Here is a 25,909-nt window from a genome sequence, read left to right on the forward strand (position 1 = left end):
GAGATTGCTTGGATCAGTGCCATGGCATGTACAACTGCAAGGTTTGGATGTCGATAGAGATGGGAAGTGGTCAAGGAGCATTTACAGGAGGTAATGGCTGATTGTATACCTAGGGTCCGAATAGTAAAACAAGTAGGGGTTAAATGGATGAATAACACCATTAAGCTTGAGCTGCAAAAAAAGAAACAACTGCGGAGGGAATTTAAAGAAAGGGGTGACCTGCAGGCACACGAATGGTATAAAGTGCAGGCCAGAAAGGTAACGAGTGTGGTAAAAAAAGCAAAAGTGAATTATGAAAGGAAACTAGCTATGCAAGCAAAAGAGAATCCCAAACAGTTCTTTCAACATGCTGCAAGTAAGAAAAAAACTGTACACGGCAAAATGATTTTAAAGAATGACGATGGTAAGGAGGTCACTGAATCAGTCGATATAGCGGAGTTACTGAGCGTGCACTTTGCAAAAGCAAATCATCCAGGTGGTGACATTGAAAAAATGAAGGAACCATTAGTTTATACGGGAATAGTGATGAATGAAGTGGAGGTGACTAGTCTATTACAGAACCTTAATGTGAACACATCTGTGGGATTGGATGGTATACCGGCACGGCTCTTGCGTGAAGCGGCTAAAGAATTATTAGTGCCCTTGACCATGTTGTTTAATCTGAGTCTCAGGTCTGGTTTAGTCCCGAAGGTGTGGAAAGAGGGGAAAATAGTTTCACTGCATAAAGGAGGATCCAAGACTACGGTTGCAAATTACCGACCAATCAGCATATCAGGAGTCGTTGTCAAGGTCTTAGAGAAAGTAGTCAATGGAAAAATACAGGAATGGATTGAAGAAAATGAGATACTGTACAGGGGACAGCATGGCTTTGTGAAGGGTAGATCATGCTTCAGTAACTTGCTCAAGTTTTATAACAAGGTGACGGCTGAACTGGATAAGGGAAATGGGTTTACAGTGATACTGCTGGACCTGGCAAAGGCGTTTGATAGGATACCACATGGAATACTAATCCGTAAACTACAACATATGGGAATGGATATAGGGTTGGTGAGATGGATAGGTGGTTGGTTGATGGAGAGATATCAAAGAGTAGTTTATTCAGGAGTAGAGTCCAAAAGACGGCCTGTGACTAGTGGTGTGCCGCAGGGTTCTGTTCTTGGGCCACTGCTGTTTAATCTGTTCATTAACGATATAGAGAAGGATCTAAGTAGAACAATTCATTTGTTCGCTGATGATACAAAGTTGGGTAGGGCAATAGTGAATGCAGAAGATGTCAAAGTCTTGTAGGATGACTTGGATAGATTGGAATTCTGGGCTAAGGAGAATGGATGTCAATTTAATGTGACAAAATGTAAGGTTATGCATTTTGGGGTGAAAAGATTGGCAGCAGTATACCACATTGGTGGAACTGTACTCCAAGAGATTGATGAGGCCAGGGACTTGGGGGTGTTGGTGGATAGGGAGATAAAGTTTAGGGGGCACATTGCAAAAGTAGCTAAATCAGCTCATCAACTCACTTGGTTGTGAAAAATACCTTGACAAGCAGAGACAAGCAAGTTATTGTACCTCTGTACTGAGCCTTGATAAGACCTCATCTCGACTACTGTGCCCAGATTTGGTCACCTCGGTTCCTTCTTGATGGGGAGGAGGTGGAGAGGATCCAGAGGCGAGTGACTAAGATGATAACAGGTCTGTGGAATGAACCATATGAGAACAGGTTGAAGATTTGTGGGTTGCAGAAACTAGTTGATAGGCGGAAAAGGGGAGATATGATTGAGACATTCAAATTGCTAAAGGGATTCTATAGGATTAATTCAGAGGATATTTTTGAGATCAGGACTGGCGGTGGGAGAACTAGGGGACATTTATTGAAGCTGGGCAAGAAAGTGGTTAGCAGGGGTGTTAGAGCTGGGTTCTTTACTTTTAGAGTGGTAAATGAGTGGAATAAGCTGCCAGAGTCTGTTGTGGGTGCTATGATGGTGAACGAGTTCAAGGCATGGTATGATAGATACTGTGAGAATATAATCGCATAGTTGTGTGGACATGATGTTTAGGGCCTCCCTCGATGAGTCTAAGGACTCCTGGAGTCGCCCGAAATAATAATAATAATAAATAATAATCCTGTTCTAAAAGTACAAACGAGGCACTGGCGACCGAGTATGGGCGGTATAACCTTAAACACCCTAACAGAGTAAATGCCGTTAGATCTGCCTGTCCAGAGGCGTTAGGTAGCAGCCATACCACTGGACTTACCCAGCGACAGGTTAGTAACCTGCCCTGGAGAAATTCAAAATACTTTCAAGTTTCATGCAAAGAAAAGCCGGACGGACTGTCAGGGAAAAGACCACAACCCAGGAAACGGTAAACGAAATTGGAAAAAGGAACACATAATGAAGATTGCAACATGAAATGTGAGAAGCATTGCACACAAAGAAGAAGAACTTGATAAACAACTGAACCAAGCTAACATAAAGATATGTATAGTAACAGAAACAAAGAAAAAACGAAAAGGTACAAAAGAAACAAACAACTATATACAAATCTACAGTGGGGTAAAAAAAGAAGAAAGAGCAAAAGCAGGTATAATGATTATGGTACATAAATCCCTAAAGAACAATATTGTATATTAAAACTATTTGAATGAAAGACTAATAGAAATTAGACTCAAGACATTAAGAGGCCACATAACAATAATTGGTGCATATGCACCAGAAGAGGGAAAAGAAGAAGACAGTAATATATTTTATAAAGAATTACAGAATGCCATAGATAAAACAAACAAAACTGACTATTTACTGCTAGCAGGAGATTTAAATGCCAGAATAGGAAACAAAAAATACAAAACAAACATAGGTAAATTTGGCAAAGGTACATGTAATCAAAATGGTCGCAGATTGCGCGATTTTGTCATTTATAATAATATGAGAATAATGAATTCAATGTTTAAACACAAGGAAATACATAAATATACTTGGTCAGCCAGAGGATACAAATCAGTAATTGACTACGTTATCACAAATTTTAAATTAGCGGAGTTAATTTTAGACGTAAGAGCATATCGAGGCTTTGAATTAAACTCTGATCATTATATGGTATCAGCAAAAATTCGTTTTAAACCAAAGTGGCTAAAAACACATAGAATTGAAAATTCTTACCAGCCAAGCTACAAAATTTCTTCATTACAGGATCCTCAAGTTAGACTACAATATCAAAAATGCACAAACTTAAAAACATAAACCACACATGAATCAAGTGACATAGAAGATGAATGGGAAAATTTGAAACAAATTCTCACAAAAGCAGCAACAGAAACCTTAGGAATAAAGCACAAATGGATTAGAAAAAGAGGACTACGAGACTGGAACAAAGAAATAGAAAATATAATAAAAACCAAAAAGGTCAGTTACCAGAAATGGCTCAATTCCAAAACAATAGAAGCAGAAATAGAGTATAAAAGAAATAGTACAATTGCAAAATGAGAAGTAAGGAAAAAACATAGAGAAAGATGGAACAATTTCGTAACAGAACTAGAAAAGGATTTATTTAAGCCACAACCCAAAACCTATAAAGTAATAAAATACATGAATAAAGAAATAAAAGAAAAGATAAAAATACAAACAATAGATTTAGAAAAATGGGTGACCTATTTCCAAAATCTCTGGACAGATGAGAACAATGAATTAAAATTTTATAAGACAAAGAATGACCTAATAGAAAATATCACAATGTTAGAACTGAAAAATATAATAACACCAGGAGAAGACAATATAAATATAGAACTATACAAAAATGCAGGTGAAAAATTTAATGAAAGACTTTTGTAATTTTTTAATATGGTTTGGATGTCTGGAAAAACCCCTAACTCTTGGAAAAAAGCACTGGTCATCCCAATCTATAAAAAAGGAAATAAAGACAATTGCAATAATTATAGGGGAATTAGCCTGCTGAATACAGGATATAAAATATATGCAGGAATATTAAAAGAGAAACTATGCAGCATTGTAGAAAACAAATTACTAGAAGAACAAAATGGCTTCCGAAAAGGCCGATCCTGCATAGATCCAATTTTTACTTTAAAATTATTAATAGAAAAGAGAAGAGAATTTCAAAAAGAAACACATGTGGCGTTTATTCATTATGAAAAAGCGTTTGACAAAATTAGTAGACAAAAATTGTTTAAAATATTAACCAATTTAAACATACCAAACCAACTTTTACAATCTATTCAAGAAATATATACAGGAAATAAAATAGCAGTTAAATTAGAACACACCTCAGAATGGAAAGATATATCAAGAGGAGTATGACAAGGATGTACCCTCTCACCTCTGCTTTTCAATATATATATAAATGAAATATTAACAATCTGGAAACAGCATAACCCATTCGGTATACAAATGACCCCGCAAATGAAGATAGATATACTACTAATTGCAGATGATCAAATAGTATTAGCTACATCAGAAGATGACTTACAAAGATCATTAAAATCATTAAATGATATCTCAAAGCAATATAATATGACAATAGCTAAAGAAATAACAAAAATAATGGCATTCAAAGGAGAAAACCCAATAAGAAGTAAAATAGTGATAGATAATAAAATACTAGAACAAGTAAACACTTTAAGATACTTGGGATGCGATCTATCATACGAAGAAGAAAAAGACAGACACTAAAATATCAAACTTTGTCAAAGTAAATGGCATAATAAATAATATATTTAAGCCATTCCTGGTACAAAAACACACTAGAATCAGACTATATAATGTCTTGTCAAAACCAACTCTACTATAAGGAAGCGAAACATGGACCATGAAAAGGAAAGATGAAAAACGAATTCAAACAGCAGAAATGAAGTTCCTCAGAAAAACAGCTGGATATACCAAGTGGGACCACAAAACAAATGAAGAAATCTTACAATCCCTAAAAATCAAACCAATTAATTACTACATAAGACAGTATAAACAAAAATGGCTAGAACATTTAAATCGAATGGACAACAGCAGACTACCAAAAATATTATACAGATACAAAATAAGTGGAAAAAGAAGAATCGGAAGACCAAGAAAGAGATGGCATGAGACCGGAACAGGCCACATGGCCTATATTCCATGTTAGGAAGAAGAAGATCTTAGTTGTTTTTTTTTTCCTAATATCTTTATTTTGATTTTCTTGATATACTGTGGTTTAGTAATTGCTTGTTTACAGAGTTTGAATACATCTTCTTTCAAGGCAAATATTTAATGGGTTTGTAAACATGCTTCACTATGGTTGTTCAAACCATAGCGAAGTGTGTTTATAATAAACTATTTTGTTTTCATCTTATACTTCTTTCCTAAACATCACTGAAGTTCTAGCATAAGATTATTGTGACAAGTATCAACAATTCTGGTTCATTACGAACCAGATGAATTCTGGTGAATTTGCTACCTAGTTTTGATGATCTCATAGCCCAGCTGGTGTTCTTATGGCCATTTTTGATTTTCTTGTCAAGGATAATCCACTCTCCATTCTCAATTTCAGTGTGGCATTTAAATAAAAGGTGCATATATATATATATTTATATACACACACACACATGCAATATGTATTTTACATTAAAAAAAAATGGAATGTGAAAAAAAAAAATAAGGAATAATGAAGTAAAACATAATATAATTAAATAAAACTGAGTGCAAATTAAATTTTGAACCAATTAAACATTTATTTACAAACGTATTTTTTTAAGAGGCTCCCACCCAAGAAAGGTTTTTATGTAAACCTATAATATGATTTTACCATGGTGAATAAAATTTTTTTATTGCATTTGATTTTCATTTATTTATGTATTTATTTTATTGTATTTTTTTTTTACTATATTTTATTTTATGTACTCCAATAAGCAGGGTGATGAAATCTGCCCCACTTGTTGGAAGCCTGGTGATTTCACACACCAAACGAATCCAGTGGAAATCAAACCTTTAGTCTCATACAACCAAATTTGTTGAGGTTTGGAGAGTTTCTTAGGGCTGAGGCTGATTCCATGAATAATCTTCGAATATGTATTTGCTATGGTGTATTACTGTAGCTTTCTTCCACCGTATTGTATTACTGTAGCTTTCTTCCACTCTGGTCTTGCAGACCAGAGCATGGTCTGCAAGACCAGAGTGGCTGTACTTGTGAAACCGGCTGTAGTCCTTGTGTTCCGAAATTCTGATATTCGCTGTCCTGCCTGTTTGGCCAAAGTAAGACAGTTTACAGATGCAAGGGACCTGGTATACACCAGGTAGGTCTAGGGAAAGTGGTTGGTCTTTAGTGGAGCAGATAAGGGATGCCAATTTTCTGTATAGTCTGTAACAGGAGGTAGAACTGTAAACTGTCTCACTTTGGCCAAACAGGCAGGACAGCGAATATCAGAATTTCCGAACACAAGGACTACATTCGATTTCACAAATACAGCCAGTCTGGTCTTGCAGACCATGCTCTGGATACATGCCACAGAATACAGTTGAAGAAAGCTACAGTAATACACCGTAGCAAATACAAATTCGAAAGACTATTCATGGAATCAGCCTCAGCCCTAAGAAACTCTCAAAACCTCAACAAATTTGGTTGTATGAGACTGCCCCAAATTTGGGAAGCTTACACCAGCAGACCTTCAGCCCAAAGGCCAAGAACACCTACTTAGCCTGCTAGGGGGCACCATCAAGACTTTTAGGAGAACAATATCTTCATCACTTCATTCTCAGTTACTGTGTTGTAGTGCCTACGTGCACGTGTCTTTTTTGTAAGTTCCTTTTGACGATGGCAACGTAACGCTGCCAAAATATAGGAAATATTTATTAAAGTGTAATTTAATTTATATTCTTATCTACGTTGTCAATTCCTTAAGTGATTTAGTAATGCATAACCAATGTATAAGCTTGTCTACGAGAATAGAAGATTTGAATAAAGAAATAAGTCACTTGCATGTAATCTTTCACAGGACAAAGGGTAAGACTGAAAGGCTGCAGAAACAACAAGATATTTGTCAAACTGAGAACAGAAAAAAGGAAGAGGTCCAAAGTCAAAAAGAAAATTCTAACAATTAACAAGAAAAAGGGAATAAGCAGATTAATTTTTTTAATGGTGAATCTGTCATAAGGAGGGATACTTCATACAAGTGCTGCAAAATCTTGTTTAACTGTTGAGAAAAATAATAATATTAGTAATGCTGTCAGAATGCAGAAAGGGAAGGTGAAAAAATTAATTATTTTGGTGGAACTAATAAAATGAGAGGTGACAAGTATTGCATGAGGGAAGATGTGAGAGTTATTAGAATAAGCAAAAAAAGAAGAGCAAGAGGGTGAATTTTGTAAGTCTGCTGCCATGATATGATAGCAAATGAATCACTACACAGATTATGCAGAAGGATGTAGAGTTTGCAGACATTTGGCCTGAGTTTGATGGACATAAAGATCTGTACAACTCTATAGGACTGCACTGAAATGGATTCGTAGTTAGGTGATTACAGAGAGCTTTGTTCACTGATAGTACACACACAATTTATTTATTTATGCAAATTCAGAAAAACTAAAGAATTTAGGGTGGTTGCAGATGTGTGCGTGTGTGTGTGTGTGAAGGCACCCATGAAGGGAATAAAAGCAAGTATGAACAAAAAATGCAGAATCTAGTCTCTCGTGCACAAATATTGAATAAGGTAGTCAAATCAAGAAGTAAAGGTGGTTGGAGACCTAAACGAATGATGCAATTTCTATATACTAATGCAGGAACAAGAGGAAGGGGTTTTTGACACTGGTTAGTGAAACTTTGCCAAACATTATAGGCATTAGTGAGATTTGGCTAACAGCAGACAATGTAGTTACATGGATTGAATGTGATGGATTTAGTATTTGAGAAAAAAAACAGCAGACAGGACATAGGATGAGGTACTGCTGATAATAACAGATGAATTATAGCAACAAGACGAGTCAGTCAGGAAGATGGCATTCTTTTGAGTCAATCTGGTGTGTGTGATTGAGGCCAATAGGATAAAATATAAAACTGGTTGCTGGCCAGAGGATACCAGGGATGATGTGGAAGACAGCAGATTACTACAATGAGTGCAAGTCAAGTAATTATTATAGAGGGACTTCAATTTTGGATACATAGATTGGAAAGAGGAAAGATCAATAGCAGGAAGGAAGTGGAATTTATACCCCTACTGAAAGATAATTACTTGAAGCAGAATGTGATGGAGAGGACTCAGGGTAAGAGAGTGTCAGATCTGGTTACAGGATTAGATAACCTGTCCATAACTAAGGTCCCTAAGTTGTCTCCAATTTGGGAAAGTGTTTACATAGTCTTGATTTGAGAGGTAGCAAAACATGTGGAAATTCCAGGTAAGAAGGGCTATAAGGCAGGTAATTATGATATTCTTAGAAGGCAGCTTGAAGTAGTAACATGGCATAAAGATTTGAAAGGGAAGGAGGTTCGCAGTGCAGGAGGATAGTTAAGGGTTATCTGGAGGAAGCAATATAAGACTATACCAAAACTCAGGAGAGTAAATCATTTAATTAGTAGGACTTGGATGAGTAGCATCATTAAGCATGAGTATAAACAAAGAAAATTTTGTGGAGGGTATACAAGGAGAAAGGTGACCAGCTAACTACTTACCTGATCCTTGAATTCACGAACAGTACAAAGATCAGGCAAGAAAGGTGACAGCACTTGGCAGGGAAGGCAAAAATTGGATTATGAGAACAGATTAGCCGAACAGATGAAAGGAAATCCCAAAGAGTTTTTTTTGTCATGTGGCAAGTAAGAGGAAGAATGACTATGGAACATAGTCATTCTTCCTCTGTCTATGGAACATAGTCATTCTTCCTCTGTCTATGGAAGAATGTCTAAGTCATTCTATGGAAGAATGAGTGCAGATGGCAGAGAGGTAATAGAGGCATGAAATTGTTATGCTGCTGAGCGATCATTTTGCAACTATATGTCATTCAAATTAAGATGTTATTATGAGAGACGTGAAAGGGATTGATTGTGAAAACAGAAGCTGAGGAACTGGAGGTACTTAGTATACTGCAGAATCTAAATGCACATAAAGCTGTGGGATTGGGTGGGATATTGGCTCGCATTTTACAAGAATGTGCAGGGTAGCTGGTGATGCCTTTAACTGGGTTGTTTAATATAACTGTCAGATCAGATCTGGCAAAGTCCCAAGAGATTGCAAGGAGGGCAAAATAACTGCTTTGCATAAAGGAGGATCTAAGTCTGTGGTAGCAAATTATAGACCAATCAGTATCTCAGGAGTGACAGTAAAAGTACTAGAAAAGTTTGTCAAAAAGAGAATTCAGGAATGAGTGGATAAGAATATGATATGAGGGACAGCATGGCTTTGTGAAGAGTTGGTCATGTCTTAGTAATCTACAACTTTTTATAATAAGTGACAGCTGAGTTCAATAAAAGGAACAACTACGATATGATACTGCTGGATTTTGAAAAGGCATTTGACTGCATGGAATGAGGATGGATGAAACTAGTGATGTGGATAAAAAGGTGGCTGAAGGACAGATACCATAAAGTAGTATATGGAGGAGCAAGATCCAGGAGAAGGCAGGTGACTAGTGAGGTGCCACATGGCTTAGTGCTTAGACCACTGATGTTTAATTTGCACATAAATTATATAGGAAATAATTTAAAGGGAGATATTTAGTTGTTTGCTAATGATGCACAATTAGGTAGAGTAATAGTTCATTAAGATGATGTAGAGAGCTTGCAGGATGATTTAAATAGGTTGACAGTATGGGAAAAACATAATGGAAGCCACTTTAATGGGGAAAAGTGTACAGTTATGCATTTTGGGCTACAAAGATTACAAGCTGTGTACCACATTAAGGGAACTAAGCTCCAGGAAATTGATGAAGCTAGGGATTTAAAGGTAGTAGTAGTTTTTGATAGAGTTTAGAGGGCAGATTGCTGAAGTCACCAGGGTAGCGCATAGCATTACTTGGTTACTGAAGAACACACTGACAAGCTGAGATAAGGGAGTTATCATTCCTCTTTATAAAGTTTTGATATGACCACATCTGGATTACTGTGCTCAAGTCTGGTCAACTGGGTTTTTTGGGGATGAGGAAGTGGTGGAGAGGAAGAGGCAAGCGAGCAAGATTGGCGAGTGGTCTGTAGAATGCTTCCTATGAGGATAGATTGAGGTTTTATAGATTGCAAAAGTTTGTTGCTGAGGTCACCAGGGTAGCACACAGGATTACTTGGTTAAGTTACTTAAAGGATTTTATAGGATTGATGCAGGGGAAATGTTTCAGCACTCGGCTAGAGGAGGGGATAGAACAAGAGGTCATCACTGGAAGTTGGATAAGAGTGTGGTCAGCAAAGGCATGAGGACTAGATTTCTGGGCTTGGAGAGTGGTAAATGAATGGAACAGGAAGATGTGAAAAAAATGGAAGATAATATACTAGTGGTGGTCGGCTGTAGATGGCATTGGTGTGATTGCGGTCAGTTGGTAGATTGAGTGGCGGAGACAGAGTTGTAGAGCAGATGCCCTCCCTCGATGAGTCTTTGGACTCCCTGGAGGTGTCTAATAATAATAATAATAATAATATATTCTTTGCATATTTTAGTTAACTAGTTTATTGTACGCATATGAACGATTGTGGAGAATTCTTTCTTAAATCCTAATCTTTAATGGTACCTGTGGCATGATTATCAATAATAAATTAAATGATAACCACAGTAATTAACTTTAATGAAATGAAAGTACAGGTATTTCGTATTGAAAATAACAGTACATCATCAGTGTGTAGAAACAAGCAATCAAAGGAAGCGGATTACAAAGTACATACAGCAGTCGGTGGTTTACCAATTAAACACTGCGGTGGTTTACTGCAGGGTTCCAATCCCTTCATCTCGGAACCAATTGGTAGAATTTTGAAGTAGTATCATTTCATTCAAAAATTTTTCAATCAACAAAATTTTTCATCTGTTGCCATCTACAAAAGACAAACTGGAACTTCTTACATTAGCTGGTGTTTACAAGATACCGTGTTAATGTAATCTAACATACTTTGGACAAACGGGCTGTTCTGTAGAAAAAAAAAAAATTAAAAACATCAATATTATAATGAATACACGAAACCTCAAAATTCTGGTCTGCCACAGCATAGTATTGACACTAAACACAATATCCAGTGGGATAAAGCTCGTCTTCTCCATAGATGCAGGTTTAAATATGAACCCTTTTAACAGACAGTTCTCAAGCCCTTTTACATTGGCCAAATCTGAATCTGAACAATTGTCTCTCTCCCCCAAAAGTTTGGGAGATTCAAATTTTATGTCATCATCATCATCAAATTCCTGCCATGTACCCTCAAAGGGTGTACAGAATATGATAGTACCACATGAAAAATTTACATCAATACTAACCTCCTATTTATAATTTTCCTCCAAATAAGTCTGTTATTTGTTAAGACTCCAATATTATCAGATCTTATATTTCTATCTTCTAAGGCAATTTTTACTGTATCAATCCACCTATATCTTGGTCTTCCTCTGGGTCGTTTTCAAGCCAACCTGTTTTGTTAATCTTTCCTCACTCAGCTTCTCTCTTGGTACCTTGTCATATGCCTTTTCCAGAATGACTTAAATACAGATCTTTAAATAAAACTTAAATACAGATCTTTGTTATATTCAATTGATTTCTCAACTATCTGTCATAAAGTGAAGTTCTGATCCTGACAGCCTCTATTTGGCCTGAATCCATCTTGTTCTTCACCAAGCTCATCTTCCACAATTCTTATCAACCATTTCTCAAGTATACTCGCATAAATCTTACCAGGAACACTCAGTAGGGAATCACCTCTGTAATTTTCACATTCAATTTTATTTCCCTTTTCATATATGGATACCATGAGAGCTCTACTCCAATCATTGGGAATTCGTCCCTCTGTCCAGGTCTTCTGAACTATGCAGTGAAGCCACTGTAAGACTTTTATAACTCCATACTGCAGTATTTCTGGTCGAATATCAAATCCTCCTGCTGCCCTTCCACATTTCAAGCCTTTGATGGCTTTTTCTACTTCAAGTATGGATAAGTATTCCTGACTGTATGCCTGTTGAGTGTTTTTTACCACTGTACTATCACTGCCTATTGCCTATTTAATTTAGCAATTTTTCGAAGTAATTACTCCATACTACAAGGATATTTTTTCCTCCAGTTTTCATGTCACCTTCATCATCTCTAATTCCTTTTACAACACTCTTTCCTTCATTTCTGAGCTTCTTCAACAACCTCCAGAATATCTTGCAACCTTCTTGATATTTATTTTCTATGTTCTTACCAAAGTCTTCCCATGACTTTTGTTTAGCTAGTTTTATACCGTGTTTGGCTTTCTTACATTTGTCTCTGTATTCTCTAAGAGCACTAGCTGACTTATTTGCCAGGAACTTTTGATATGCTGTCTTCTTTTCCTTCACTGCCTCTTTAACTTCCTGCATCCACCATGGAGTTCTGATTTTTCTATCCTTATAGACAATCTCACCACATGCCTCTCTGGCTGAATCAATCAGGGCTTCTTCAAGGCTTGCCACTGAATCTCCAAGGTTTGATTCCTGTTCTCAAACTCTTTCATTTTTTCTTCAATAATCTTTGTGTATTTTAGTCTACAGTTCACATCTGAGAGCTGCTCAACTTTTATTCGCTTTAAAACTTTCTTACATGTTATTCTTTTCAATATGAAATTCAATTTTATCCTGCTCAAGATTAAATAGTGATCACTTTTAATTACAAATCCTCTGTACACTCTGTGTCCTGCAACAGGGAGAAAACATCACTATCGACAATAAAATATTCAATGAGACTTTTCTTATTCCTTGCCATAGGCACAAATAAGTCTCACTGTCCAGTTCCCCATTCTCATATTTGCCCACATCACTCTACTTGAGATTGCCTGCCATTCAAGAAGATTAGCTTTGTGGCTAATAGACTGTGTGATTTAGTGTTGAATACTATGGCTACTCCTTCTTTTCTTTGATTGTCATTGCTGAGTATAACATTTTGTGTTTATTACTCAGAAAGATCTCACCAATTTTTGCCTTTTTGTTTCAGTCGTCCTTATTATACTGATCTGGCACTTATCTAAATTCTCAGCTAGCTCCATTTCCATGCCATTCAGGCTTCTTATGTTGATAGTACCGATCTTTAACTTTAGTGATGTTGAGTTCGGGTGTGTTTTCAGATTTGTTCCAGCAGCTGACTTTTGGATGTTTGCCCTGCTTTCCTGGCCAAAACAATGGGGCCTTGTTTAACCAGGCAACACCCCAGCCAGCATGAAATTCTGTCATTTTGTACCATCATTTTGTATTTTGGTTTAAGCCAATAAGAATACAATTTGATCAGCTAAATCCCAAATTGCCAGCCCATCCTCGCTCATTCAGTATCCAGGTAGATACTTAACAGGGTGCACAACGAGAAGGTGAGGATTAGACATTGGTAGGTTCTCTGCATTCCTTTAAAGGTTATGTGGAGGTCTGCTCTCAGTTATACAACTTTGATCCTTAAGCACCCCATTATGTAAGTACCTTCTTATCTTATGTAACCATCAAAATTAGTTGTTTAATAATATTATTAAAAATATTATTTATTAATGCTAATTTCTAGCATGCGGCAACAGTTTCTAATTAGTAAACCACCAACTGCTGTATGTATTTTGTAATCCGGTTCTTTTGATTGCTTGTTTCTACACACTGATGATGTACTGTTATTTTCAGTAAGAAATATCTGTACTTTCATTTCATTAAAGTTAATTACTGTGGTTATTGTGTAATTGATTATTTCTTAAATGCTGTTTGCACTTTGCTGCTATTTTCATACAGTCCTTTTTTTCATTCTATTTAGTGTGGTTCTTGTGAATATTTTTATAGAGATGGGAAAGGAGACAACTACTGACAACTTATAGACCAATATGGTCTATAGTTGTCAATATTCTATTTTTCTCCTTTTTTATCCTTGATATTTTCCAATCATTGCAAAGACTCATCACATTCAGAAATCTCACTTTTAGGGGGGAAAAAAAGATTATTGTCCTAGCTTTACTTTTCGATACCAAGAAAATTATCATTAACATTACTAATGATAAGATCAGCATACAAACTAAACTCTTGATTATGCTGTAACTCAAATTAATTATGTTGTAGTTTCTAAAATTAAAAAAAAAAAAAGAAGAAGAAAGAATACTATAGGAAACTCCCCCTATTATTACAGACTGACTGACTGCTATATATCCGGAGACCTTAAACAATTACTAATTAACCAATTAAAGTAACCTTCTGTATGAGATCCAATCTTGGGAAGAAGAAGCAACAATTAAGATTTGTGTTCATAAGAATCTAGGATATTAGACATTCTAAGAATGCATAAACATAAATCTTCTTTTATGTTTGTGCTCATTTACAAGTATTGCAGGTGGGCTAATAGGTCAGATAATCTGGGAATCCTCTGTTGGATATCAAACACAGAAATTGTCATGCTATTTCAGGCCTCTAATAAGCAAGCTGTGATCACATGCTAGATGATGAAAAGTATTTACAACCTAAAGACATTCATAATAACTGCTCTCCAAACAACAGATCGTGAGTTTGAGAGACACTGTGGCACGGAGAGCCAATATGTTATCTTTGGAGTCAACTAGGCCGGTAAGAAATTTGAATAAATATTATTACGGGCAGCTCCAAGGAGTCCTTAGACTCATCGAGGGAGGCCCAACATCATGTCAAGAACAACTATTCAACATTCACACAGTATCTATCATATTTCACCTTGAACTCATTTACAGTAATTGCACCCATAACAGACTCTGGCAGCTTATTCCACTCATTCACACTCTACAAGTAAAAAACCTAGCTCTAACACCCTTGTTACCCACACTCTTACCAAGCTTCCATGGATGGCCCCCTAGTCCTCCAACTATCAGTCATATTCTCAAAAATACCTTCTGAATTAATCTCATAGAAACCCTTCAGTAATTTGAATGTCTCAATCATATCACCACTTTTCTGTCTATCAACCAATTTCTGCAGCCCACAAATCTTCAACCTGTTCTCATAAGGTTCATTTCATAGTCCGGCTATTATCTTGGTCACTTGTCTCTGGATCCTCTCCACCTCCTCCCCATCAAGAAGAAACCCTGGCACCCATATCTGGGCGCAGTAGTCTACATGGAGTCTTATCAAGGCTCGATACAGAGGAACAATAACCTGTTTATCTCTGCTCGTTAAAGTGTTTTTCAGCAACCAAGCGATTTGATGAGCTGATTTTACCACTTCTGCGATGTGTCCCCTAAACTTCAACTCCCTATCCACCAACACTCCCAAATCCCTGGCCTTGTCAATCTCCTGGAGTGCAGTTCCACCAATCTGATACACTGCTGCTAATCTTTTCACCCCAAAATGCAAAACCTTATATTTTTCCACATTAAATTGATATCCATTCTCCTTAGCCCAGTCCTCCAAACTATCCGAATCATCCTGCAAAATTTTGACATCCTGAGCATTCACTATTGCTCTACCTAACTTTGCATCATCTGCAAACAGATGCACAGTTCCTCTCAGATCCTTTCCTATATCGTTAATGAACAAATTAAACAGTAGCAGTCCAAGAACAGATCCCTGCGGCACACCGCTAGTCACAGGCTGTCTTTTGGACTCTACTCCTGAATAAACCACTCTCTGATATCTCTCCATCAACCACCCTCCTATTCATCTCACCAACCCTATATAAATTCTCATATGCTGCAGTTTACTGATTAGAATTCCATGTGGTATCCTATCAAAGGCTTTAGCAAGGTCCAGTAGAATCACTGTAAACCTATTACCCTTATCCAGTTCAGTCGTCACTGTGTTATAGAACGTGAGCAAGTTACTGAGGCATGATCTATCCTTCACAAAACCATGCTGTCCGCCATAGAGTATCCCATTTTCATCTATCCAATCTTGTATTTTCCTCTTGACTATTTTCTCCAAGACCTTGACAACAATTCCTGATATGCTGATCGGCCGGTAATTTTCAACAGCAATCTTGGAACCTCCTTTATGCAGTGGAACTATTTTCCCCTCTTTCCACCCCCTTGGGACTAACCCAAACCCGAGACTCAAATTAACAAAATGATCAAAGGCACTGACAATTCTTTAGCCGCTTCTCATACGACACGAGCTGGTATACCATTCAATCCCGCAGATGAATTGACATTGAGGTTTTGTAATAGACTATTCACCTCCACTTCATTCACCACAATTCCCGTATAAGCTGTTGGTTCTTCCATTTCTGCAATGTCACCACCTGGATGATATACTCTTGCAAAGTGCCCTTTTGGCCTGGGCTTTATACTGTTCATGTGCCTGCAGGTCACCTTTCTCCTTAAATTCTCTCCGCAGTTGTTTCTTTTTTTCCAGCTCAAGCTTAATGGTGTTATTCATCCATTTAATCCCTACTTGATTTATTATTTGGACTCTAGGTATACAGTCAGCCATTGCCTCCTGCAAAAAGTTCTTAACCGCTTCCAATGCACTATCAACATCCAGCCCTTGCAGTTTTACATGCCATGGCACTGAAGCAATCAAACTCCTAAGCTTGTCATACCTACCAGCCTGATAATTCCACATGTACCCTGTCTTAATTGAAAATTCCACACCTTTAGCCACCTCCTAAGTCAAGACTCTATGATCACTCTCACCAATTGGTGGTAATGTGGTCATATTCATTACAGCCAAATCCTCAGATGCAATTACTAGGTCAAGCACTCTCTAACCCCTAGTATTTTCCATTACATGCTGTCGCAGATAGTTATCCCTCTGCTAAAACCCTATTCCTTCCTTCCGTGCGTCCTCTCCTCCCTCCAATCAATGCTACCATAGTTGAAATTTCCCATAATAATTACCCTCCTTCCACTCATTTCTTCTATTTGCTTATGCATACTATCTCCACCATCTTTTCCATCACCTGGTCTATAGCAGCAACCAATTTTATATTTTTTTCTGCTAGCCTCAATCTCACACCAAATGGCCTCAAATGTGCTCTTTTCTCTATCCTGCAATTCAACTTCTATTCTCCTTGGCTGCAGCTCATCAGCTATCATCAATAATACTCCTCCCGAGTATTATTGCAATACTCGGCATATATGAGTCAATTGCAATTTACATCATTAATCTACTGTGTACTAATTCCCTCAGTAGCGTATATAGAAATATTGTTTTTGTTCACAAGTTAACTAGCAGTAAAAAAGATAATATGAATGATTTTGGTTATTCCTTTCTTGTATTCATATTTTAAATGCTAAAATTTTAACCAGATTCATCCTTAGGAAATGCTATTACTGATTTCAAGAAATCTTATCTTAATTACTATTAATTAACTAGCAGAAGTGAGAAATTACTTCAAGTATAACAAATATTTACAGCAACTGCATAGAACTCATTTAGTAAACATATGTACAGGTTATTAAAATCAAAAATTAATAATAATTCACTTTCACACACTTTCTTTCAATTTAAACTGTCTAGTAAATAAAATAAATCTGTAATTGAATTTAACTGAAATAAACAAATTCATAATGAGAAACATATAGGTCAATAAATAATATCACAGTAATCTATCAAACAAAAATGGAATTACTAATTTCTTTCAGCCATCCTTTGCTTTCATACAGAGAGAGAATTTAACAGAAGAAATAAAATAACCCTACCACCCAAGTAGTAGAGATTATTCATCGCACAAAAAAACTACCTCCATAAAATATGAAGAAATGACTGTTCTTATATAGCATAACAGAGGCACATATATTAAAATAAATTTAATCAATAACCAATATAGCAATGAGTATTTTACTTAAATGAATGTTCAAGAAATACCCAGTTTTCTAATTAACTGTACCATTTGTTTCATTTCTTTAATAGTGCAGAATGCATTGTTGAATCCTCCAAGGCACTAGAAGGAAATTACAGATATTTATGCATTGGTTTCCATGAATTAAGGGACAAAGAGAAAAATCAAGATAACTCAAAAACTGTATACTGAATTTTTAAGCAGTTCATTAAGCAATATGGTATGAGATGTACAAGAAACACCTGCAAAAATTGTAAATGAATAGTTTAATTAAATAACAAATGGATACATGAAGACAATGCTCTGAAAACAATGTGATAGTCCAAGTGCCTTAATCAGAAATGTGGTCATCCCTCACAGCAATACAGTGCTCGCAATGATGTTTCATACTGTTTATAATGGTTTAAAATCACTGTTCCTGAAAATCTCCCCTAGATCCCTCATGGTTTTGGGAAGGGGGTTGGCAGTAGCAACACAGCTACCCAGATATAGTAGCAAACAAATTAATCTGAATAAGCTGAATTTTCATCAAGTTATTGTTTTTTCTTACAGTCACAATAATTTTGGTTTTAGTTCACTATTCTGGTTGAGTGCTGCATATTTTAACTGTCTCTATGCTGGCATTTGTAGTGTTTTATTCATTTTTTTTAGAGCTATAAAATGAATACATATTCAAAAAAACCATTCAAAATTATGTACTCTTTCTTAGCACACATCCATGACTCCATTGCCAACGAATGTGGCATTAGTTTCAGTATCGTTAATGTAATTTTAAAGAGGTTTGGGGAGACAGGCACCTTTTCCCCTGACAGAAAAAGAAAATGTGTGTGAAAAAGGAAATCTACACTTATTCAAGATTGTTTACTAGTTAGAAAATGCAAAATGACAAGATTGTCTTCTGTAGACAAATAGATACTTGGAAGTTAGTGGGATTAATGTTTCAGACATGACAATCTGTTAAAGATTCTTGGAAGCACTGAGGAGTGCCCAGAGACCAAAAAAAAAATGACTGTTGACAAAGGCTATGCAGAAAAAGAGGCTCCAGTGGGCAAAAGTGTACAAAGCTTGGACTGCTGAGAACTGGAAAAGGTCATATTCTCAGATGAGAGGCATTTTTTTTTGTCCAAGGAGAGCAAGTAGCCTATGTTAGATGCTAATTAGCAGCTGAGAAAACTTCTACTGACAACTTTCAATAAGCTCCTAAACACCCAGCTAAAAAGATGTTCTAAAAAGAATTTAAATAAAAATGATTCCGTAATTTTAGCAGGAGACTTAAATGCAAGAACTGGAAACATGAAAATTAATAATAATATAGGAATATATGGAGAACATACTCTAAACAGGAATGGTAAAAAATTGATTGACTTTGTAGTTTATAATAACCTAAAAATAATGAATTCCTTCTATAAACATTTATTCATCAATATCAGATTATTTTATATTAAATGAAAAGGCATCAAAATTTTCACAAGATGGTAGAGTTCACAGAGGATATGAAAAAAGCAGTGACTACTTCATTGTTAAAATAAAATTGCAATTAGCACCAAAATGGCTACAACAACAACAAGAATAGAAAGAAAAATTGAAACATTTGTTTATAAAACTAGACTATTGAATGACACAAATGTACAAATGCTATATGAACAAAGAATTAACCAATATCTAGATACAATAAAACAAAATGAAGAAATAGAAATAGAATGGCTTAATATAAAAGCGATACTAAATGCAGCAGCAAATGAAAGCTTAGGAAAGACCAAAAAATTCAATAAAAGGAAAAAACTGAAGATCTGGGATGATATAATCAAAAACAAAAAAGAAGCCTATCACAAATGGTTAAGCAGTAAAAGATTAGAAGATGAAATAGAATAAAAGAGAATAAGAGCCATAGCTAAAAGAGAAGTCAGAAAAAGACAGAGAATCATGGGACAAATTTGTTTCTAATTTAGAACATGGTTTATATAAAATAAGACCCAACATATATAAGATTTTGAAACACTTAAATGCAGATACCAAATAAAACATAAAATTAAACACTGAATTGAAATTAGAAGTATTTCTAAATTCCTACACACAATTGTGGACAGACAAATATTTTAAAAAAGACAACTGGCAAACAATTAACAAAAATGAAAAGGAAATAACTAAAGAAGAATTAGAAATCAGCATGAAAGAAACAAGAAATGGAAAATCAGCTGGAGAAGATAAGCTAGGTTCAGAACTATATAAATATGCAGGAACGAGATTCAAAGAAAGACTCTTATTATTTTTAAATAAAATTTATTCAACTGGTATCCCCCCCCCCAATAGAATGGAAAAAAGCAATTGTGATTCCTATATTTAAAAAAGGTAATAGAGATGACCCTAAAAACTAAAAAGTAGATGACCCTAAATATATAGCAGAATCTTAAATAGCAAACTAATGAAATATTCCTAAAACTTTATTTTAGAAGTACAGAATGGATTTAGAAAAGGACAATCATGTATAGACCTGGCCTTTTGCCTAAAATTAATAATAGAGAAAAGAAGAGAATACAATTTAGAAACACATATTGCATTTATTGACTTTGAAAAAGCATTTGACAAAGTTAAAAGAAACATATTATTTAACATATTAAAAGAAAGACAAATATCAAATAATATCCTAAAAGCAATCACAAGTATATAAGAAAATAATCAAATACAAATACGATTAAATCACGATCTATCATATATGAGAGAGATAAACCAAGGGGTCCGACAGGGATGTCCACTCCCAGCAACTCTTTTTAATATCTACTTAAATGAAATAATAATAAAATGGAATAAAAATTTACATCAAGGAATTAAACTTTCTCCTACAGTGAACTTAAACACTCTCCTTTTTGCCGCCGACCAAATAATAATTACAAATTCTGAAGATAAACTACAGAAAGCTATATTAGATCTAAATGACATAGCCGAAGATTATGGTATGATAATATCAACAGAAAAATCAAAAACTATAGCCTTTAAAGGACAAGATCCAGCCAGAACTAAAATAGTAATAGATAACAAGATCTTTGAACAGGTGAATTCATTTAACTACATAGGATGTATGATCACATGTGAAAAAGAAAAAGATATAAACGTAAAAATTGCAAATTATTTAAAAATAACAAGTGTAATTAACTCTATATTTAAACCAAACCTAGTTCAAAAACAAACCAGACTAAAAATATACAATACATTAGCTCTACCAGTCTTAATGTATGGAAGTGAAATCTGGACAATAAAACAAAAAGACAAACAAAGATTAATAACAGCAGAAATGAAGTTTATGAGAAAAACTTCAAAGTATACCCTATTTGATCAGAAAAGAAACTATGAAAGAATTAAACCAAGAACCAGTAATAGGAAAAAATTAAAAAATATAAACATAAATGGATGGAACACGTTCAAAGAACGAAAACAGAAAGATTACTAAAACAAGCCTTAAAGTACAAGCCATTAAGAGAAAGAAAACCAGGACATCCTCTTAAACGATTCAACGATGACTTCTAAGGCTGGAACAGGCCATGCTAGGCCTAAATCCTTGATACGCTTGATGATGATGACAAAGGATAACTTAATACAATCCATTATAAAAGTATAGTTTTGAGATGTAGAAATAAGAAACGTGTTCTAAGTTGGTGGAGTCCATGCCTAAGCGAATTAATGAACTTATTAGGAACAGAGGAGCACATATAAATCATAAGATAAAGTTGGAGTTTAATTTTTGTACTTATTTTGTTGAACAATTAAAATTTTTCTTTAAAATGTGAGTGTTCAGATTAATTTGTTTGCTACTCTATGTACAATAGCATTAAGGTCAGGAGACCTGTCTGGCCAGCCCATATCTATGACAGTGTCTTATTAAAGATATTGGTCCATGCATTTCATTCGACGCAGATGAGCATTAACATCCTGTAAGATAAATGAATCTCCTATTGTATCTGCATACAAACCAACATAGGAGTCTTTATAAGTTTCAGCATTCATATTTCTGCTAGGAAGCATATACAAGCTAATGCATACACCCAACAAGATGTCTTCCCAAATCATCACACAACTTCCACCATAAGTGTCCCTTTTACAGATATCAGAGGGATGATAACATGTTCCTCAGTTCTCTCCAGATCAGAGCAAACCTATTATTGTTTTGTAGAGAAACTGGGACTCATCTGTAAACAATACTGCCCCCTTGGTCATGGGTCCAGTTGACGTGGAGCCTTGACCATTTCAAACATTCTCTCCTGTGGTGTGAAGAATAGGGGCATGCCAACCACCTTCGTAATGTCTTCTGTGAATAGTGGAAGCAGATACCAATGTTCCTGTAGCCAATGCAAGGTCAGATCATAGCTGATTCAGAGTATCGCTCCTGTTTCAGCAGACAGATAATTATCAGAGATATCAGTCACCCACTGCAAATGTAGCCCATGGCTTACCTTCATTATATCTTTGAGATGCTGTTTGCGACTGTTGGAATTGGTTCCACAGTCTATTAGCCACAAAACAACTTGCATCCAAACATCTGGCCACCTCCACCTGACTTTGGCCAGCCTCTAGTCTTATGATGGCTCGCTACTTGAATTCACTGGTTAAATGATGTCTTGCAGCCATATCTAAGAGTTTTGCTATCCCAAAACAGGCTATTCTCAATGCAGAAATGAAATGGAAAACCACTCCAAAATGGCAGCTTTTATGCTGTGGCGTTTTATTCATGTACTGCTCAGTGTCATTATTATATAACGTACCTGACTTCCATATGTTTTTTTCTCTTTTACCCTGAGTTAAAGCAATTTTTCTCTTTGTTCCTGAATTCATGGAAACCACTGTATGAGGCAGATGCAAACAAAATAAAATTCTTAGAAATAAATTGTAATTTATTAATAAATGCTAAAAGTTTTGTAAATCCTGTAATGGCATATCAAATCCCGACACTTTATAAACTCAGAGAAGTCAAAGAACAATTGATAACTATGTGAATGCAAGAATAAGAAATGAGCAGAAATAAGAAATACTCTATTGTTAGGGTAGATTTCCACTAGAGAGAGTCGGTAGACTAGGAAAGAGATATGAAAAACAGCAGAAAATGTCAGAAAACGAATGCTCCTAAATGTTAAATAACAGAAACAGGCCATGGTAAGCAGAAAGGAAGACAGAGACAGAAGCTAGAACTTTCGCCTCATTGAAAATACGGAAAGAAAGTTGCATAAAGGAGGAAAAAGGAGGGGCGAGTAGGGAGGGAATAGAAAGAGAGAGAGAGAGAGAGAGAGAGAAGCAAAAAAAAAAAAAAAAAACATCAATATAAAACTGAAAGAAAAAAGAGAAAACTGATCATACAAGATTTTCAGTAACATGTAAACTTTACTGGGACAGTACAAAGTGAAAAGGACTGGCAGAATGGTCCAAGCTGCAGAACTTGGAATACTAGGAGATTAAATTTTCAGATAAAAAAAAAAAGAATAAGTTCTTATCTGACTTTAATTTGCATTCTTATTCTTATGGCAGATAATTCCCAGCTAATAATATGATTTTCTGTATCATGCCATCCTAATTTTAGGGGACTTGCAAATTACATTTTTCTAATGTGTTACAAATTAAAAGAATAAAAACAAACCAGTTTTATGTATGATCCATCAACACAAAGTTACTTACTTCAATCATTGGTAAGTGACCAACAACTGCTGCCTGAGTTGCTTTGCGAAACTGCTCATCAAATGGATTGTCTACTTTGTCATTGTGTAAGTCTTGGAACAACCCAACTTCATCAGTTATTCTCATGAAACGTGTTGGTGTTGGAGTTTGATCTATGAAAATTAATCACAGCATTCAGAATTTTGAAAGAAATTATACCAGTTTGCCAAGTACTCATATATGAGAAATATGTTTCTCTTTTTATAAGAAATTTCTTTAGTAAGAAGTTTAAGAGAAACTATATTAAATCACTAAAAAGGCATTTAAATATCTAGTTTACAAGGAAAAGCAGTATTTCATTTAGAGAGTAATTATAATGCTCACTATTTAAAAAAAAAAGTAAGCATGATAATGGTTACCTTATTTTAATGGTAATATCTTGCTTCAACTGTTCTCAAGTGGAGTAGAGATAAGCTGGTAAATTTTAATCCCACCAAAATGCAATCCTGTCTCATTCAAATACTGTCTCATTTACAAGAAAGGCTATGCTTTACTCTCATTTGACAATATTTTGCTAGCCAACCAGGACCAGTTTTCTCTTTTTGGGTTGATTTTCACATCTAGCCTATCCTGGCACAAAGACATCATGCCCATAGTCTCTTTAGCATCAAATAAGCTTGTTGTAGTTGTTCATTATAAGCAGCAATTCTCTCGTGCTCATAATCTCCTGCTCAGCAATTCTCTCCTACTGACGAAAACCAACTTCTGACATTTTATAAATTGACATCACCTCAGAATACTGTTTTTACATTTGTTGGAAGTTTCTCCACTTGGTTATACTTAGTATCCCATAATGGAAATAAGTGCGAGTTATATTTGAGTAAATACGGTATGTCTTTTCTATAATTATTTCCACATATGCAGTTCCACTGAATTGACCCTACCATCCCTCCACTTTCTGTAATCATTCAGCACCAAACTTATCAAAACAACTTCTCATCCTCCTCCTCCAATTCCAAAAGAGTTACAGAAAGTCTTCCCTATTCCTGCAAGCTCTCTGGTCATTTTTTCGCACGAAACTTTTATAGTTTCTGTATTCGGCTTTGAATTTTGTTGATTTAATATCCACTTCTTATTGTGCTATCTTCTATCGAAGGTCAGCGACCATCTTGGCAAACAAACTGCGCTCTCGTGTTAATCTGAGCAGTTGTGCAATGCTCTTTCCTGTCCACATCTTGATGCTGTCAAACCATAATATTCTTTTTCTTCCTCTAGTTTCTTTGCCACCAATTCTTCCTACTAAAATAGTTTGTAGAAGTTGGTATTTGCTGTTTCTCATGATGTGGCCAAGATATGATGTTTTTCGTTTCTTGATTATTTGTACAAGATGTTTATCTTTGCCAATGGATTTTAAGAGATCTTCATTGGTAATTTTTTCTTTCCATGATATCTTTAGCATTCTTCTGTATAGCCATATCTCAAAGGCTTCGATTTTCTTGATGGTTGTCGCCTTCAATGTCCACGGTACAACTCCATAGAGCAGAATAGACCACACGTAGCATTTCAGCATTCGGCATCTGACTTCCTCCACTTAATTTATATAATTTTGCATCACTAAAATGAAACATTTTGGCTCTTTATTTTAGTAAATATTTTACACACCGAACAAGAGTTCGCTTACGGAAAATACACCTCTCCAACACTTCAAGTTCCTTAGTACTGAGAGTTTTTGCTCTTTAAGGTTTCTGCCTAGTCTCTGACAAAAACCAAAAAAAAAAACCTCCACTTAATTTATATAATTTTGCATCACTAAAATGAAACATTTTGGTTCTTTATTTTAGTCAATATTTTACACACCGAACGAGAGTTCGCTTACGGAAAATACACCTCTCCAACACTTCAAGTTCCTTAGTACTGAGAGTTTTTGCTCTTTAAGGTTTCTGCCTAGTCTCTGACAAAAACCAAAAAAAAAAAACCTCCACTTAATTTATATAATTTTGCTTCACTAAAATGAAACATTTTGGTTCTTTATTTTAGTCAATATTTTACACACCGAACGAGAGTTCGCTTACGGAAAATACACCTCTCCAACACTTCAAGTTCCTTAGTACTGAGAGTTTTTTGCTCTCTAAGGTTTCTGCCTAGTCTCTGACAAAAACCAATGAGTTTGAAACAGATGTCAAACTAGTGAAACCTTATCAAAATGAACCAATAGGAGGCGAATATATGGGTGCTTTGAGCGCTCGTTACTTCCTATAAGGTTCGGATAGGGCAACTCGGAGTATGCCAGCAGTGTATTCTGGCAAGCTCTCTGGTCAATTTTCTCACTAAACGGAAATTAGTAATGATGTAATTTTTCATGTAATACTATCATAATAATATCCTATAGACCTTCTGTGCTTACATGTCAT

General features: G+C 35.5%; 1 protein-coding gene across 8 annotated transcripts in view; it reads right to left on the bottom strand.

Moving 5' to 3' along the window:
• The window catches only part of LOC150101263 (cyclic AMP-dependent transcription factor ATF-2-like), a 379,459-nt gene that overhangs the window by 182,386 nt on the left and 171,164 nt on the right, over positions 1-25,909 (bottom strand). For 7 of the 8 annotated variants that reach the window (XM_090400483.1, XM_090400481.1, XM_090400477.1 and 4 more), the window contains 2 exons: positions 23,520-23,671; positions 17,910-17,963 (listed from right to left, as the gene is read on the bottom strand). In XM_090400483.1, the coding sequence (XP_090256609.1) occupies positions 17,910-17,963; positions 23,520-23,671 (206 nt within the window). The remainder of the gene's footprint in view (positions 1-17,909; positions 17,964-23,519; positions 23,672-25,909) is intronic. The other variant, XM_090400482.1, reaches the window with a different exon arrangement.

This window comes from Typopeltis vanoorti, chromosome 11, assembly GCF_054136105.1.
Source record: "Typopeltis vanoorti isolate ZY-2024b chromosome 11, IOZ_Tvanoo_1.0, whole genome shotgun sequence".
NCBI lineage: Eukaryota > Metazoa > Arthropoda > Arachnida > Uropygi > Thelyphonidae > Typopeltis > Typopeltis vanoorti.